This window comes from Pyrgilauda ruficollis, unplaced genomic scaffold (assembly GCF_017590135.1).
Source record: "Pyrgilauda ruficollis isolate IOZ18807 unplaced genomic scaffold, ASM1759013v1 scaffold29, whole genome shotgun sequence".
In the NCBI taxonomy this organism is placed as follows: domain Eukaryota; kingdom Metazoa; phylum Chordata; class Aves; order Passeriformes; family Passeridae; genus Pyrgilauda; species Pyrgilauda ruficollis.
In genome coordinates this window covers 12,123,000-12,141,449 of record NW_024524266.1, presented here as the reverse complement: position 1 = coordinate 12,141,449, position 18,450 = coordinate 12,123,000, and the positions used below count along the sequence as shown (strand labels likewise).

The 18,450-nt window shown below is 40.8% G+C and overlaps 1 protein-coding gene across 1 annotated transcript in view; it reads right to left on the bottom strand.

Annotated features, from left to right (window-relative positions):
• Positions 1-5,711: 5,711 nt before the first annotated feature.
• The window catches only part of PTCHD1 (patched domain containing 1), a 39,184-nt gene continuing 26,445 nt past the window's right edge, over positions 5,712-18,450 (bottom strand). The window contains exon 3 of the mRNA XM_041472484.1: positions 5,712-13,275. Within this exon, the coding sequence (XP_041328418.1) occupies positions 11,621-13,275 (1,655 nt within the window). The 3' untranslated portion in view covers positions 5,712-11,620. The remainder of the gene's footprint in view (positions 13,276-18,450) is intronic.

Here is an 18,450-nt window from a genome sequence, read left to right as displayed (position 1 = left end):
ATGAAATGCTGATTCTCCAAACCACTTACCATCCTCACCCATTGACGGTCAACTGCCAAGGTTTTATAGACATTCTCTGGTCATGATTCGCTTGCTTGCTTCTTTAAATTGCACTCCATGTGCTTTTTCACATTCATTCTCTCATTCATTCTCTTCAAAAGGCTTGAACAGAGCTACTTTACCTTCACATTTTGAGCTTTTAAAAGTATTTGCTGCAAACAACTTTTCAATTCAATTTGGCTTGTTTAAAGCAAATTGTTTCCAGGTAGGTTAGAATTTTGTATAGATTGGTAGGTTTATTCTGTGAAATGCATACACTTGATATGTATTTTAGGAGTGGGGGTAGCTGTAAAGGATGACCTTTGACTACTGAGATCTATGGCTGGCCACCTGAGTATGGTTTATATTTGGTCAATGGCTGAATGTATATTAATGATAACTATGTCTAAAGAAACTGTTACAGATTTGAATGGAGTGTAAAAGCCACACACCTGGTGATCTTACAAATGAGCCATAACAAGAAGTTAAAAACCATAGAAAGTTTTTTTGACAATCTTTCCCCGACTTTGTTTTTCCTACATCAGGAGATTTTTGGTAACATTCAGCCAATTAAACAAATCCATGTTTCCATAGAAGTGCAATGTTTGCTATTGTTTGCCTTTGCTTCTGCCTTGATATCTTTTCTCAGCTCACATCTGCACTCTCCTCTCCTGAACCGAAGGTTTTGTATATGAATTTATGTGCTTTGAGTTTGTCAGACTTAAAGAATTCTCCTTTCAAAACAAAGGTAAAATTGTGAACTTTCTTTAAAAAAAGAAAACCCTGTCTTTTCTGCTGAGAATTTCAAATCCAGCAACTCTATTCACCTCTCCTCTCCTTCCCAGTGCTTTATTTCCACTGGGCAACACGGTTTCCATAAAGCAGTTATATTCTGCTTGGAATATGCTGAAAATCCATAGTTCTTCTTGGCTGGGGAATGGAATAGAGAGCACCTTTTAAAAACTGGTACTGGAAAATGAGGCTCACAGAATTCCTGGTAATTGAGCCTCACAATACTAGCTGCCCCTGAACTGAAATGATGGGACTTTTGCTTGCTTTCCAGTTCTCTCCTTCCCACTGTGGCCACCTCCATTTCCAGGTGTACTAGCAGAGAATAGAGATGGCAGGTGGGGGAACCTGGGGCAAATAGAAGAGTTCATATTTAAAAAGATTTGTCTGTTGTGAACAAAGTCATTTCCACAAAAAAGGTATCTCAATGAAACTTGCAATATGAGTGTCAGGGGGACTGTGTGGCATGAAGCCAAAGGCTGAGGGCTGCTAAGATTTGGGAAAGCACAAGCATGAGGATGCCTGGACAGCATCCATAGCACATCTAGTGCTTAGGGAAACCACAGTGCTCCACAGAGGCCAATTTTTCTTATAAGCTTTTAAAGTACATTAGAAATTGGAATGCCCTCTTTTGCACGGATGTCTGATGAAGGAGGAACAATGTTTTGCCTTGCCATGGCTCAGGTGTGGGTTTCCTGTGCTGGTCTGTGCTCACCTCTGTGTCTCAGGTCCTTTGTCACTCAGACACTGTCAGAGGCATCATCTGCCTTGAAAGCAGACTGACAAAATGAAACTCAGCCTTTGGCTTCTAGGGGAAGGGGAGAGCGGTTGTCTGGAATGTGCTGGGTGGTGCTTTAAACAAACGCTATTAGCTGTAACTCCTGAGAAGTCTGTGGAGAGGTGCTGATGAACACGAGTAGGTACTTTGGTATTTTTCCCATAATTTTTCCATTTCTCACCCAAGTTCCACACTTTAAAACTCTGTTGGTTGTAGTTGTCAATAATTTAAAACTCTTACCTTATTTTTGATTTGGTGCTGGAACAGACCACCTGAAGAGCTCTCCAGGGCTGTGAGTACATTTAGGAGGTTTTCTATACAGGTTTTCCTGGAGTTCTCTACAATAAATCTAGACATGTCTCATCTGAGTTGATTTTTTTGTCTCCATTGACTTTACAGTTTCCAATATGTATTTGTCATTTCTACCTGTGAAATGTTCTCCATTAATTTATTATTTGCTTCTCACTTCAAATATTTTTGTATTCTGAGATTCTGGCTTTGAAGCATATGTTGGGAAAAAAAAAACCAAAAAACCAACCAAACAAAAAAACCCCCTCACATATCACTGCTCCACATTTCCCCTTTCTAAGCCAAATTATTTTAATCTTTTTCTGTAAATTAGGTTCTTAAGGTTTGGTATCACCACTGACTGTGAGGCAAGAACTCTCCCTTTGATGGAGAGGTTTGGAAAGTGCTCAATGAGCAGTTTAATTGATATTCTCTCTCTCCTCTCCCTATTTCTGCAAATTTCATGTAATAAATCTTCTGTATAGACATCCTCACCAATGATGATAGTAAATATCATATGAAGTCCTGACAGTGAGCTTTGGATGCTTCTCCTTGCTAGATCTAATTATGCCGTGTCACTTGTATATATCAGAGGACAGCAAATTGTTGTTGGTTGTCCTGTGACAGCTGTTGTAGCCACCCTTCCAGTAAGATCCAAGATATTGACAGAAAGGCTCCCATGAGAGGGGCTATTGAGCAGGAATAGTCCTGAAATTATAATGTGGCCACTGCCTCTGGAGCCAGCATGGGGAGATGCTTGGCAGAACCCCACCTCTCTTGCAAAGAGGGGTACGATGTACCGATTGGTCTAACTCTCAATAGACAGGTTTGGAACTCCTGCAATAGTATGCAGAGAGGAAAGAAAAGAGAAAGCCCATTGCAGATGGATGTCCTTGAATCAGAAATCACCTTAAGAGAGGAATTTCCCACTTCTTGCTGTGGGTTGTATGCCTGAGGGCTCACTTTGTCCAGAGAGAAAATTGATCGCATGTTCAAAAGAAAAGAAAAGAAATCCTTCCAACACACAAGTATTTTGTCAGGAAGGCATGACTGTTTCAGAACATTAAAGTCAGCTGCTCTTCTCTAAATAAGAGCTGCAGTAAAGTAGTGAGGGTCAATTTGTCATTTTTTGAGTAAGTTATGAGCCAGAATCTATGAACAATCTCTTTTTCTGTATGATACTGTTTATAGATCATGTCAAATTCTTCAGCTTTGGGCCCCAGATTAGATTATGAATGATATCCTCCTTTTATTCCAAAACAATGAGGTACTGAATCTATATTTGAAATAAATTAGGCAGCTGTGATTTTTTTATTTTCCTTGTATAGATAGATCCTGTCTTTTATTAAACAGCCTTAATATACATTACAGCTGCTAGTCTTACATATGTTCATATGATTTTTCTCAGTCTCATGCTAGCTTAGACCTTCCTTCCCTTGGCAACTCAGAGGATTTTATATAATTTCTTTCTCATCTTCCTGACACAATAAAACCCGAGTTTTATTAACAGCTCTGCATGTCTGTAGCCAGTTTCTTTGTTCCTAAACTCCTCACCAAACTTCTCTGTTGCTCCTCCCCTGCTGATCCATTACTAATCTCAGTACAGATAAACTATTCTTCCTACCAGCTTTCAACTACATTTCTAGGTTGGTTTTTCTTCCTCTTTATATGGAGCCAACTTGTGTTGGGCGTATAAGAAATTCATAATTGGTATGGGGGTGTATGCACTATATATACATTAGTGGGGCATCTCATTTTCCTGAATATAGCTGACAAATAAAAAATCAGTTTTTACTTGTAGCATCAGGGAACAGATTGCTTATTATGAAATATAATCAGTATGTGAATGCATAATTTTTACAAATTGTGTTTTCTGGCATCAGTTTGTTTGTGTACATTTAAAGTTTTGTTTCCAGCAAACTTCACCTGTGCAAATTGGTAATTTCTAAGAAGATAAATGTCAGTTTTGCTCAAAAGTATGCCTCCTCACAGAGCAGAGCATATTTCAGAGGATTCAATGTGGCCAAAAAGAATGGAATATTCTGCATTCATGTATAACACATGTGATGTATAGTCTGGATATCCAGCTAAGGCCTTTAACATGATTCTTACATTTCTCATATCTATAAATTTTCAAGTGGACTTTTTTCTCTACTGATGGACTGTTGGATGTCTTGTTCCCTGGTTCTTTCTAGCTAGTGCTTGGCATATAATTCAGTTATATTCTGCCAATAAACTGAAGACAGCAAAAAATCCTGTTCTTCTCAATGAGTTCTATATTGCCACTATCCTTTAAAAGTTTAAGTGATATTTATAGGATGAATGTAAACATGAGCACACTTCACTGTTTTGGGTCCATGATCTTGCCTAGTTTCTATGTGTAAATTAGTTGTATAAATAAGGAAATGTGGTTTTTGGGAGTGAAAATATTCTGACTTGTATGCAGCAGTGTAAGAATTGCATGTGGAATTCAGACATGCTGATCACGAACATTCATTGGGCTGAACTGTATTCTTTGATAAGCTAAAAATCAGAATTAACACGCCTTTATTTTGAAGGTATATGTACAGATGAACTTTCAAAATGAAACGTGCTGATTACACACTTGGAAAGCCTGAATTTTGTAAATTAGATTGGTGGAACACCAGCCTGTATGGGGGTTTTGCTTTTTGAATTCCTGTGCGATGCTCAGACACAGCCTCTCTTACATTACACTAGCAATTAGAAAAATTGTTATTGTTTGAGTTTCAGTTTTAGACAGAATTTTTGGCAACAGTGCTTCTGGATTCTGAATTTAAGGCAATGAGAGAAAGAATGACTGAAAGGGACAAGGCCCGGAGCCGCAACAGGTGACAGGAATCACCTTTAAATTGCAGACCCAAACTTCCCATTAAACTAAAGTGGCTGAAAGCCCTTGGTAGCCAAAAACCCCAAACCCTTGCTATTTGTTGCAGTCACTTGGGATTTGATCTGTCTCACCTGCTTTTTCCAGTAAAATGATGCATGTCTCATTTCTGCAGTCATGTGTGACAGCAGTGGTGGCTGTCACCCACATCCCCTGGTGGAGTGGTTTGCTTCTGCTTTGAAGCAGTTGGTCCAAATGGGCCTTAGGGATGCTATTCCCCTTCTCCAAAACATTAGGAAAGAAGTGTAGATTGGTTATCTGCTGGGGCATGGGAAGAAGATGGTTGAGCACAGTCATCAGAAGATCCTGGAGCAGCAGCTGTGGTTCTGCTGGTGAGAGGTGGGTCTCTCAGTGATGATGGGGCTTCTGAGTTTGTGAAAGGTATGGTCTTGGTAAGAAAATTTTTAATAGTAATAAGTCTGTTCAACAGTAATACTTCAGGTCTACCTACCTACCGGATCTCAGAAGGTCCAGGTCTTGTTTGAGGAAATAAAATGTAGTTTTTGATCAAATCACTTTCAGATTTTTGCCTTAGCTGTTGATTTGCCAGCTGAGGCTGGAGTTCTGCTGCTGGATTATCTAGAACACCCCCAAAAAGCACTTAGATCCCAACAACATGGAACTGAATAGATGTGGTTTGCCCTGTGCTTGCTGCTGAGCAGTGTGCGGCCTGGAACAAGAGGGGCTCCTGCAGAAGCAGCATGCCCATCATCTTGGGGACATCGCTGGCTCTGTGCTGAGCAGGTGCCCCTGAACAACTCCACCACCCCTCTCTGTGGGGACCTGGAGACCATGCTCATCCTGATTATTTGGGTTAGGCCAGGAAAATCAGTTTGTTGCATTGGCGATGGCATGGGATTTCTGTAGCAGTTTGGGAGCACAGGAAGCAAAGAGAGAGACAGCCATTTTATTTTAGGCTTATGCTATACATTGAGATTCATTATACAATTTTTCCCCTAAATTAATACAAAAATAGTAAAAATAGGTTAAAAAAAGCCTAAATGAAAACCCCTGACATCTTGCAAGCCATTTATTTGATGCACAGATTAAGACTTCTTGGAGCTTAAATAATCTAGAATTGTTTCTGCCGATCTTTTTTGTTTTGTTTTCCCCAAAAATTAAAAAAAGGTAATGACTTGCAGAATGCCAACGACATCAGAACAATTTGTGCCTGAGAAGCGGCTGCCCCAGGCAGGCGCACGTGATGCTGAGGTGCCCTCTCTCCAGGCAGGAAGCTGTGCCAGGACAACAGGGCAAGGGGTGGCATGTCAGGGCATGCCATTCTGCTCCAACCCACGCACCATGGACAGGAATTTGTGTTCAAATGCCCTCCTGGGATACTTTTGCCACCTTCTTCTCAAAAAACCCAACCAAACAAGAAGTTCGCCACTGCGCTTTCCTGGCAGTGGATGGGTTTCACAAGGGCTTCCTGGGGGCCTATCTCCCCCCACAGTTTGGAGTTAAAGCTTCTCCCTGTTCTCTAATAAGGTTGGGAAGGGGGAATAAGGTTGCCCTCCGCACTGCACTGAGCTGGGGTCACTAGGGCTACCCTGCAGCTATGGTGTAGTGCCTGGCCATGGGTGGAAGATGCTTCCTACCTTTGGGAAAGGGAAGGGGCTCTCCCCACCTCCTTCTCATCAGACTTGTGTGTACCCCGGAAAGGCTTACTTATTTCACAATGTTTATAAGAAAATGAATGACAGGTACTTTTAGTGATAAATGTAGGGATAAAGCCATGGAAGAAATACTTTATCCCTATGTAGCTAAATCGTACAATCTGATTTTTATGCATCAGGATTTTTACATGTGCAAAGGAAGGGGAGGAAAAGGCTCTGGGTAATTCTTTCTAAGCAAGAGCTTCCAGAAAGTGGTTTCCTACAGGGCTTGTGCCTTATCATGAAAGCACTGGTTCAGCAAAACCCGCCAGCACTGCTGCCACAGTGTGAGAATTGTGAGGAATTGTTCCTGCACGGCAGCTGATGCTCTCTGCAGGCCGCACACCCTGGGAACCCTGGGCAGGGCTGTGGGATGGGGACAAGGGAAATGGCACCACAACAATCCCTGGAATGGCATCCCCAGTGCCACACAGCAGTGTCAGCCCTGCCCCTCCCAATTCCCATCCTGCTGACAGTTCCCAACCACGCCAGAGGCGCGACTGTAACTGGAGTGCACAGCAAACCCAGAGCTGACTCCTACTAACTTAGCTTCCCTTCCCCGTGCCTCCCTGAACATGCTATTTGCATTCTGAGTTAACAAAGTAGGAAAAACCACCACTTTGCTAAGTTTTGAAGTCACCAGGTCTTCTCCCGCAACCCACTTGTTTTGCTGGCTCTCCCTGGTTTTCAGAGAAGCCAGTCTTCCTTCTGGACTCCCCTGATCTCTGCCCAGCCGTGCTACCACTTAGTTTTGTTTTCCCTTTGAATAAAAATAAAGGTGTTGGCTGATGTGGGATTTCATGGCTCACAGGAGGACAGTCAGCCTAGAAAAAAAACATTTAAAAGTACACCTTTCAATTTACAGTACATGTTTTACCTGAATTCAGCGCTGGCTCAGAAGGCTTCTGAGAGCAGATGTGAATCCTCTCGTGACTCAACATAACCTCAGGCCACTTTGGTACTGTATTCCCTCCAGGTTCATGAAGTTGACCATAAGTGTATTTGCTTGTCTTTGGAAAGGAAGTTATTTTTCTTTGACAGATAGGTTTTTCTCAACAATTTCAGCTCTAATTTTAATCTAACTAGAACACTTCCACAAGCAGGAAATTCTGCCTTCATCAATTAATGTTTATGGCGTAGTTATTCCAGCTATAGCAAATTTTCTTTATTTTTTTTCTCCAGTTAGAGTAATTGTAAATTGAAAGTGGACTTGTGCTAACATAATATCAGAAGTTATATTACAAGAAAACTGGATTGATCTTGAGGGCCATATGCACATAGGTTGGCTCTTTTTCCCCATGCTTACCCTGTAATAAAAATATACTGTACACCATACCTTACTGTATGGGAACTTTAATGTTTGTAGAAGATATATGTGCTCAGTGAGCCATAGTCCTACATAGTCCTATTAGCCTTAGCTAAAATTTTCACTGTTAGATTTTAGTCAGTGCCTGACAGTGTATAATACTCTGTTCTACTCACTGCCTTTATAAAAAATTGGATCATCTATATTGCAAACAAAACCACAGTGATACCTGGGCTAAAAAGCCACATAAGAGTATGACAAAAATCTGCTTAAGCCTAGGTAGTTTTCCAAACTGGAGGTTCACCAGTAAAGGTAAAATCTCATGCACAGTTAGCCACTGGGAGTGCTTTGGACTGAGAACAGAGCGCTGCATCTGCACCTACTAATCAAGCAGTGCAGAGACGTCCATTGACTTTGGTGAAGATAATTGCTCCAGAGGAAAAAGTTGAAGGGGAGGAAGGCCAAAGTGGCTTAGCATAGTCTGAAATCTTGAGAACGTGGTTCATGTTGAGGTATTCAAGCTATCTGCAGAGAAGGAGCATTTGGTGCATCCCTCAGACCCATCAGGCTGAAGTCTCATGGACCTGAGCTGAGGGCACCTTGGACACTTCCATGGCTCTACCTTGCCAGTGCTGGGGAACAGAATGGCAACTTGATGTGAAACACAGTGAAAAATGTATGTAAGTTGGTTTTGGCTCTGTTCTGGGTTTTCTCTCTTTTGGGGATGCTCCAGACTCCTGCTTGTCCTATCCCTGTGTAGACAGGGGCACGGCTCCTCTTCTTCATCCCAATCTTGGGTGGCTAGCAGGAGTTACTGGTTACTAGAGAGGGTAACATGGCACTGGGGGGAACTACTGGGAAAGGAATCTGCCCTTAAAAAGACTTTTAGGAATGGGCTGGACAAACACCCTTCAGAAATTATTTAATTGTTGTTGGCTCTGCCCTGGGGGCAAGGGTGTGGACTGCATGACTTCTCACCCTGCCTTCTGTGGACACTCAAGCCTCTTCTGCAGCACTTTGTCACAGGAATGCCTCCATATCCTTTTTCTGACAGGTTTGGAGATACAGAAGTAATTTTATCTCTGGTTTTATCACCTTTCTTGAAGATCTCTGAAGGCCTCACATGGTGAGATTTAATAAGAGATCTGTGAAACTGCAAGCTTGTCTTTGGACATCTCTTTAAAGATGCTCCTGTCTATGCACTGCAATTAGATGTGAGGAGGTTTATGGTAACTATCTTGGCGCCTGGTGTTTGCAAGTGAATAGCATGAGGGAGAGCAGAGGTGTAAAATCAGCGTTTGCCATGTATTCCTCTCAGCAGTGTACAAACAACCTCTTTGACACATGGCCCGTTTCCAAGTGTCGCACAAGTCAGTAGACCACTGCAGAGGGATTGCAGTTCCTCGGTAACTCTCAGCTAGTTTGCTAATGCCCTCAGAAGTTTAAAAGCCACTGCAGCTGCCTGTTGAACAGCCAGGGGACAGGGTGACTGGTATTTAAACAACATACTGACGATCACAGACAATCTACAGTGAAGTATATTTAAGGAATATTTTTTGGCTGGAAAACATAGCCCCAAGCCTGAGTCTAAAAAAACAGGGGAAATAGATCTTTTTCCTAGCCTTACATTCATTTGGCTGTCTTCAAGGTGTCTGCCTGTGTTCTGCCAAGGCTGAAGTTGTTGTTACAGCTTCCCAGCTGCTACTGAAGCAACTGTTATTTACTTAAGCAAAGAGCCTGTGCATTCCTGGACACAGCTTTCTTTCTTCTGGTCAGGGAAGGGACTTATCCAGGGGAAAGTAAATGTTGCCAGCTGCTCTGCTGATATGTTTTGCTAGTGAGAATGTAATATTTTGCTTCAGGGCAAAATATCTGGTTATCTTATTTTCTGCTAGGAAGGATGCTTCAGAAATCTCTCTTTGCTTGAAAATTAATATTCAGTAGGTGGCATTTACAGGTTTTGTACAGGGCATTTGGGGGTCACTGGGATTTGGATGCTAAAGAGACGTTTCATGTGAAGAAGCACATCCTGGTTTGTGAGCACAGACGTCCTAGTGACTGTTCAGTACCACAGGCAGCCTCCTGAGCCATGGTGCTCCTAGTGCTCCAAGCCCCATGGCTCTTGCAATATCCCTTCCCATCCAGATACTGTCATTGAAGCAAATTTTGTGCCAAATGCTGAAAACTTTTCTTAGTTTCCTGATGAGCTGCAAAAGGGAGCCTGGTTGGAATACATTCATGTTGCACCACAAAGCAACAGTCCGTACGAAACCACCCGACACACACCAGCCAGCTTCCTGCTACTGGGTTTCCACAGGCAATGTATGGTCAGAATACTCTCAGCAAAACCTACAGAATTGGCTTACATATCCCCACTGGGGTTCAACCACATGATAAAACCTTACAGTAATGAGCCTGTTGCTCTCAAGGGTGGAGGGAGCGGAGGAGGGAAAAGATGCTGCTTTATCTGTTTTACTCCACATCACAGATGCTGACAGAATTATTGATTTAGAACTCATGGCTCCAAAAAGACTCGGTAGTGTAATCTTTTTAAGTTGGTTTTTTTTGGTGGGTTTTTTTTGGGTTGGGTTTTTTTTCCCTCTCACACGTGATATTTTCAATAGGCCCCTTAGATATGGGCTCTCTGGGGGCACTGTTAAACTTGCTGCTGCTAAACCACAGTCCCAGCCTTCAGTTTGTTCCACACAACTCTTACTGTCTACTGCCTCCTGGAAGAGCCCATAGCTGCAAGGTCTATTGCTTTACAGGTACTCTAGGAAGATTGAGGGATTAAGTTATACATTATGTAAAACTGCCCACTAATCCTCTTAGTGTGCATTACCAGTGAATGGCCTGAAATAGGCTCTCACTAAAAGAGCCCTAACATTCACTTTCTTGATGACATTTTAGTATTTGAGGTTTGTATCATGGATTGTGGTGCTGAAATATTCAGTACACCATCTTCTGTCTGCTGCTAGATCCACTCACATGTCTTAGTAGAGTGCTAACAAAATTACAGTTGGTAAAGCAGATTACATGTTTAACTAGTAGCGAGACATGTATAAAATAGAATTATATATTTTCTAGAGTGACAGAGTCACATGGATTTTTTTGTTTCTTTTTTTTTTTGTTCTTTTTTGTTTTTATAAGAAAAAGAAACAGCTATAAAACCATGATTAAAAATGTTACAAGGGATGATTTCAATTTTAAAATAATGATACTTTTAGAAAAAAAAAAGTGATTCATAACATAAAGGTGTTTGGAAAGCACTTGGTTGCTGTGTACTGCCTTCTTTCCCAGTACAGTTTGCTATCTTTAATATAGTCTTGCATAAATGTTTAGATTAGGGGAGAAAAGAAATATTAAATGTGATGGCAAAGACTTATAAGAGCTGACTCACTGACTTGAGTTATTGCTGTGCAGAAAGTTTGTAAAGCCTTTACATCCAGCGAACATTTAGTGCTACTTCAGCCTTGACAGTTGACCTTTCAACATGATTTGGTTTAGCCACAATAATTGCAGCATCTGCAGTACAGGCGATGCAGACGACTGCTTAAGAACCCAATTTCTTCCATTAGATCTTACTTCACGCATCTAAAATTTAACCTCTCTTTGCATGGGTGTGCAAATTCTCCCATATTACCTGTTACAGGAACTGAGCAAGGTACAATACCCCAGCTCTTTTTATTTTTTTTTAAATTTATTTTTAATTTCTCCCATAATTTTGAATATTCCTGGATTTAGCTTAGAGGAGGGAGGGGAAAACCTCCAATCTTCCTGTCCCCACACATTTAGTCAGTACTGGTTTCTTTTTTTTTCCTCAGTAAGACCTAGTGTAAAAAAGCAACCAACAAATCAAGTTAGACTGTTGTAATTTGGTCAACCACTCGGGTGCTATCCATATCCACCATTTCAACACACTCTATTTCCTCACGGTTTTCAGGATTCTTCTTCTCTTTCCTCTTCTTCTTGGAGGGTGGCAGGAAAGTCAGTATCACAGGTAAAATGGCAAAGCAGTGAAAGAAGGTGACTAATGCTATTAAAAACAAGCACCTGAACAGTGTACGGGTCAGATTTGAAGGCACAGCTGCAAGAGGAATCAGACCAACAATATAGCAGAGGTAGCTCTGCAAAATAGCTACCCCATGCACTTCCAGGGCATTTTTCACCCATTTAGTTCTTGTGAACTCTTTGCCCAGGACAAAGGTTGATAACAGTGGAGCACAGTTGTCAATTGTATAATTAATTCCGTAAATTAAGCACAACACAGAAATACAATCTAGTTCCACTTTCCATAAGGTCATAAAACCTATAACTCCAAATTCAACCGAGGCAACAGTTAGAGTGAGCCAGACATTGATCAGAGAGTCTGCCACCAGGAATGCAGAGAAGAAGAGCAGAAATAAAGCACTAATGCAGGAGTTTTGTAAGGGGGCTCCCACTGAAGAGGCATAACGATCCATGTACACAAATGATGGATTGAAAACTATGAATTTCACCTTGGAGGTGAGAGAGAGCTTCCTCAGGGTCTCCAGGAGGTCATAAAGTTCTTCCCTCTTGGTTTCCATGGTCTTGGCCACCAAGAACATCCTGGAGGCCACAACATCAACTTCATTGTTGTATTTCTTGGAAAAGATGATGTCCTCTGAAAAATGGGCAAACTGAGGGGTCTTCAGGAAGGAGTTCCTCAACATATCAGTGAAATTCTTCTTCGGCAATCCAGTAGATATGTTGAGTTTCCTAAGGTAATTTAAGTAGCTTTCGAACCAAGATATCCTCACAAAGCCCTTGGTATACTCCAATACGTCCTCCTGGACACTGGTGTTCCAGTACTCGATTGACTCGTAGATGTAGAACCCAATGACCGGGCTGTAGTTACTGAAATACTTCTGCTGGGCAGTTGTGTACTCGATGGTCCGAGTCGCAGTCGCTACGATGTTGCTCAGGTCTGACCCCTCACTGACCTGCAGGTAGCCCATTAAGGCAAAGGAAATATAAACAAGGTAAAAGAGAACTACAAAAGGCTTGACGTAAGTGTTTGTTATCCAGTCACAATAATAGCGTTTCAGGAACCACACCAAAAGATGACTCTCGTAAGTGTTCGTTTCCTCTGAATCATCCGTGTCCTCACTGAATCTGGCTGTCAGAAGAAACCTATACCATGCAGGCTTCTCTTGCAATACCTCTGGCTTTGGTACCTTTCTGCAGAAGATACTATGCTGGTAGTTGTTTTCTATGTAGCCAGTAAACACCAGGCTGGAACCATAAAAGGAGAGTACATAGAGGTAGTTGAAGAAAATTGCAATACAGGAATTGCAGCAGAAAATCCTGGCTGCTTCAATGTTAGTGAAGGGACTGGCACCTATTCCAAAAGTGACCAGGTACATGGCAGTGGTGAGAGAAAACGAGAGCATGGAGTCTGCAAATACAGCTGCAGTCCTCTCTTTAACGTGTTGGTCTTCTCTAGTTTTTCTCCAGGAGGACAACATTTCAAAAGTCCCATACAACCCATGACCTACAATAGAGAACAAAGGCAGTGTTTAATGTATTCAAATCCCGAATTACATAGAAGAAAGTAACGTCCACATGCTAAAAGGCTCAAAGGAGACACAGCTGGATGCTGCCAGTGCTTGAAGGAAATGTCCTGCAGAAGAGAGAAATGATTATGGAGGTGTAAACCACAGGAGCGCATTTCCTACCTGCCTAGCAAGCCTTACTGCCAGAGCTTGAGGAGAGTTCTGCACTGCTGGCACAGGATTCATGGGTTAAAGAAACAGGGTTTTTTTACTCTGCTTGGCTGTTTTGTTTCATTATTTCCGAGTGCCTGTGATGGAAGATGCTTTCAAATTAGTTTTTCCTGGTGATGATATCTGACCTGTGGTGAAAAACAAAGAAATATGACCTTGAAGTGCCTATGCTGGAAGCAGAGCATTAGTCGACTGCATTGTAGAAAATCTGTAAAAAATAAAAATTCCACGTAAACTGAAAATGATCAATTAAATCAGTTACTGATTTCTCCACTTCCTGTACAAATTTTCCATCAGGAAAAAGAAATCCTAGAAATGAAACAAACAAATAAAAGAACAAATAAATTTTAGAGAAGGAGAATGGTAAAACTGATATGGAGCTGCTTAAGGCATTAGTCTTCTTTATATATCTGAGAGCTTATAAAACCAAATACAGCCCTATATTTCTTGGCAATGCCTACATTTTGCAATGCATTTATTTGACTCTTAAAATGGATATACCATTCACAAAAGGAATGGTATAAAATCCTGTCTTTAACCCCCAAGTGCAGGTGAATCAGGAAAAGTGCATGCTTTTATTTTAATCCCTGATTGGTCATCTTCCTCTTACAGTTTGTATGTTGTGAAGATGCATTTGGAGGACACAGACCTCTGCTCTCTGGTAGTGATCTTGAGCTGGGAATGCAGCCATTGACCATCTACCAGGTAAGAGGAGCTAAAGTAAATGTAGTTTGATGATTTACACAGAGATAAACAGAATATAGTCTTTGTATTACACCTAAAATGTGAGATGGTAACATTTTCTCATAATACTTTATTATAATGTTCATCTTTACTTAAGAGATCTTTTCCATATAATCCCAGCTTCTTTGCTGTATTTTAATTCCTCTTCCTCCTTATTCTTTTGCTGATTTTGCTGTCACTTGTCTGCTTCTCTGGTCTGCTCTCGGATTATCTCCAGAAACTCCCAAAAGTCAGTCCACTGTGTTTTTCTCTTACCCATCTTCTGTGGTAGCAGTAGATAAAATGATCAGTGCTAAATTAGTTGCTGATAACACTGAAGTGCAATCACTGAACTTTTGAAGCTGATGCTCCAGTCAGGAAGGTCAAGGTAATTCACAGATCTCTCTTAGAATTTCAGGCTGTCTGCAGAGTACCAAAATTGCTGTATCAGCTCTGTTCTCTTCCCCTGTAGACAATTATCACTTTTGCTACCAGGGATATAAATACCAGCCCATAAACCCCAAGCAAATGAGGTATTTTGAAGAACTGGAACACCACAAGATATATTGGGGATGTTGGAACTAGATGATCATGAATGTCCCTTCCAGCCCAAAGCATTCTGTGATGCTGTGAGTCTATGACCATGTTTATTCTTAAATGCCTCATACAGGCTAAATATTTAATTAACTTGACAAAATAACACTTTTGTGGTCAGCACCTTTAACTGTAGGGGCAGTTGTTGCTGATTCACTCCACCCTTCTTGAAATCTGTATTTTGACAGATGGCAGAGCTGGTCACTCTGTTATGCTGAAAAGAATAGGTATGGAGTACTTTATAAAGAAGTCACAATACAGGGCTCACAAGATCAGACAATAGGACAGCTGGTGTACCTCCTTATCACCTGGTGTTTAGTGTAATGAAGTCCATCCACACTCTCATGTATATCAGATATTTTGCCTATATTGTTATTTAGAGCAGTGGCATGGACCTCAAATGTCCAATTTGTAGCAGTATTACAGACCTGGCTTTAGCATTCGTCTTAATTTTCCCCAACAGTGTTTTACAGCTGCTTTCAGAGGCCAGGTCAAGACTGTCAATTTGATAACTAGCACTGTGCCCCCTCTTAAAGCTAATAGGGAATACTGGAACTCCCCAGACATAAAATCAAGCAAAAAGCACAATCAGTGACTGGCACCCCGTTGCTAATTATTCTTCAAATAGTTGTGTTCTAGGCTCAGTAGGGAAAGCTATTAAGCTTGCTTTCAGTGTGTTCTTTGTAAAGACAGACTGACCTTTATTTAAATGTAACTGATCACTTGCCAAAGTAGGGAGTGAGAGGTTTAATCCATTTATGGCTCCCATGAGTCCTGCAGACAGGCTTGTCTGCGAATTTCACATGGCATCATACGCATTAGCATTGAGTGAGCAAAACAGAATAAAATGAGGTCATTGAATATTACAAATTGCTTCCATCATGAGCTTTAGTTATAGCATGTTTTTGTAAAAAAACCCCCCAGCATTAATAGGCTCTTGCCTAAAAATACTCAAATAGCCATATTAATTTGGGGAACCTTTGATTGTGCAATGAGAGAAGATAATTAAAGCTAGTTGTATATGATGCTGAACATGACATTTTAACAGGTATAAGGCTTTGGATAATGCCTGATAATATGACTTCTGATATCACATTCCTTTTTTAAGCAGGAAAGATAAAACCACAATTTGCTCTTACATAATCTTCAAGACTACCCTAAAATGGAATCTGATTTAGAGAACTGCTCAAATAAATGCATGAAGAGGCGTCACCACATGTGCTCCACAAAGTCAAGAGAAAAATATTTGGATACTTTCCTATTTTAGGATAGGTTCCTTTTGTTGTTTGCTACACAATCTGTGTACTAGGAGCTGGTAATTTCCTTCAATTGTACAGTTAGTGATTTCTCTGTCCATTTGTACGATAGCTACGGAATTATCATTTACACTGAGGAGGACATGCCTAAAGTTGCAGACTTTTGCACCAGTGGCACTCCTGACCTGATCCAGTTTCCTCAGAAAAAAAATTAGGCCCAAACTCAAGCACAAATTAGGCTTGACAGTCAAAAGATTAGCTGTATTTAGCTAGGATGGGATTTACCTAACTTAATTTACCTCTAAATACTGACTGTAAACGCAAATTGGGTAAAAATCTCCAACACTGTAACTCACTGATTTTCATATAAGTCTAACCCACAGAGACTAGGGCAGATATCTCCATGGAAGCATTTGGAGAGAATTTCTTTCACTTCTCTCTAATTTCAGAGTTTTCATTTTTTGCATCCCTAATCAATTTGCACCAATTACCTCTATTTCTCTCATTGTTGCTACATCTACTCCATGTAATATTAATGAGACAAAGGGAATTTTTTCCTTGTAAATACATTCTGTAATTGCTTCAACTGATTTTCCCTTTTTAATAGAGATTTAGCCACAAATCTGTAATCATTTAGAGCAACTTGTTCATTATTCACGGTCATTCAGTAAATAATAAAGATGAGCTCAAACAGCTAATGGGCTACTGGAGATCTTTTCCTGCTGACATTTGCTGTTATGATTCACCGGTCGTGCCCTACAGTCAGACTACAATCACGAGCTAACAAGAAGTACGCAGAAAGATGGGAGTTTTTTAAGAAAAAGAGGTTCAGGGTCAAAGGAAAATGTTAAAGGGATAGGAGAAAGGTATTGGACAAAATGGGAATCAAACTTTTTTTCTTATTCTCTTTTTCTGCTGCTTTGCATTTAGGAGATACTCCTACCTTATGTTGGAGGACTGAGAACAGACATTCTGAGTTCTGTAGTCAAAGAAAATGAAGAAGAAAATTACTGTTAATGCTGAGGATCTCCACAGGTTTTTCAGCCTGAGATGGGCTACCTTTAATTTCAGAACTTTATAACAATAGCAATACTACCAGTAAACCTAATAAATTAGGCCTAGCTTAAATACAGTACTTTTATGAGTAGCTTGAAAATGCTATAAAAAGTTTCATTTTCCTCCTTCAGAAACAATTACAGTCTTGCAATTACACATCCTCTGCAAAATCAATGCAGAGCATACATCAGAAAAAAAGCATTTGTAGGAAGTTGTGAAAATGAAAGAAAAATTTTATCTTCCTTAAAATCATCGAATAATTTACCTCATTTTAAAATACTACTTATGCGCAGGCACTGAAACAGTTCTTTTTAGTACCATTTTCAAACCTCAAAAAAGAAATGCATCCTTTCCCCTGTTAAGTGGTTGCTCAAGCAAGGGGCCCTGATGAATTGCCCGGGCTTAGTGTTGTCTCTGCTCCTGACTGCAAAGGGGGAGACCAAAGCAGAGGGAGGAGAAGGGATTTAAGCAGCCCTAGAGCCTGTGAGAGGGCAGCAAAGTGACCTGCTGGTCCCTGGCGTGACAAACCAGTTCTTTATTTGCTTGGCTTAATTGCTCACCTGAAACAAGGCCTGCTGCTTGCTTTTGTAAAACAAGTGAGGGGTATGTTCAATTTTACACTAAAATCATGTGAAGTTTTGATCTTATTGTGGTAATATGAGGCTTGGATATCCAAACAGACTTCTTCCATCAGAGAAATTGAGGGGAATGACTGAGAAAGAGGTTTTTGGTTCTTCTTTTTGCACTTTTACCCATCTATGAAAATAGAGAACAAAAGCACACTGTGGCTCTCATCTTTTCTGTCCTTATTGTTTTGAAGGTTGTATGTCTCTGTATGTTTGATACTTGAGTAAAATCTCTCTGAGTAAAATGACACTTACAGGTTGTGAAGTTCCAAACTTCTGTGTGGAAGGTGGCATTTTATTAATGCCATTTTAATGCAGAGGCACACAAAACACCACTAACAACAGATCTGCACCTCAGGGAGGCTGAGTACTGCACCAGGATATATGGTGCCCATTAATTCCCACAATTAACACCAATAAAGCATTAAACTGTCTTCCAGAGGGAGCAGACCTCCTTAGTGGCAAAGTTGGGCTATGGGGTGTTTCTCCCTTCTCAGGCATTACTTCCCCTCTCCTACTGAAGTTTTCTGCTCCCACTGATGGCTACTGATTCACCTGTTTTAGTCTACACTGGACTAAAGGAATGGTGGGGATCAGAGAGTAGCCTTTTTTTTTTTTTTTTTTTGAAGGCTACTTTTGAAACAAAATGTTTTCCTGATGCTGATGGCACAAAAGACTGTCTGAAATA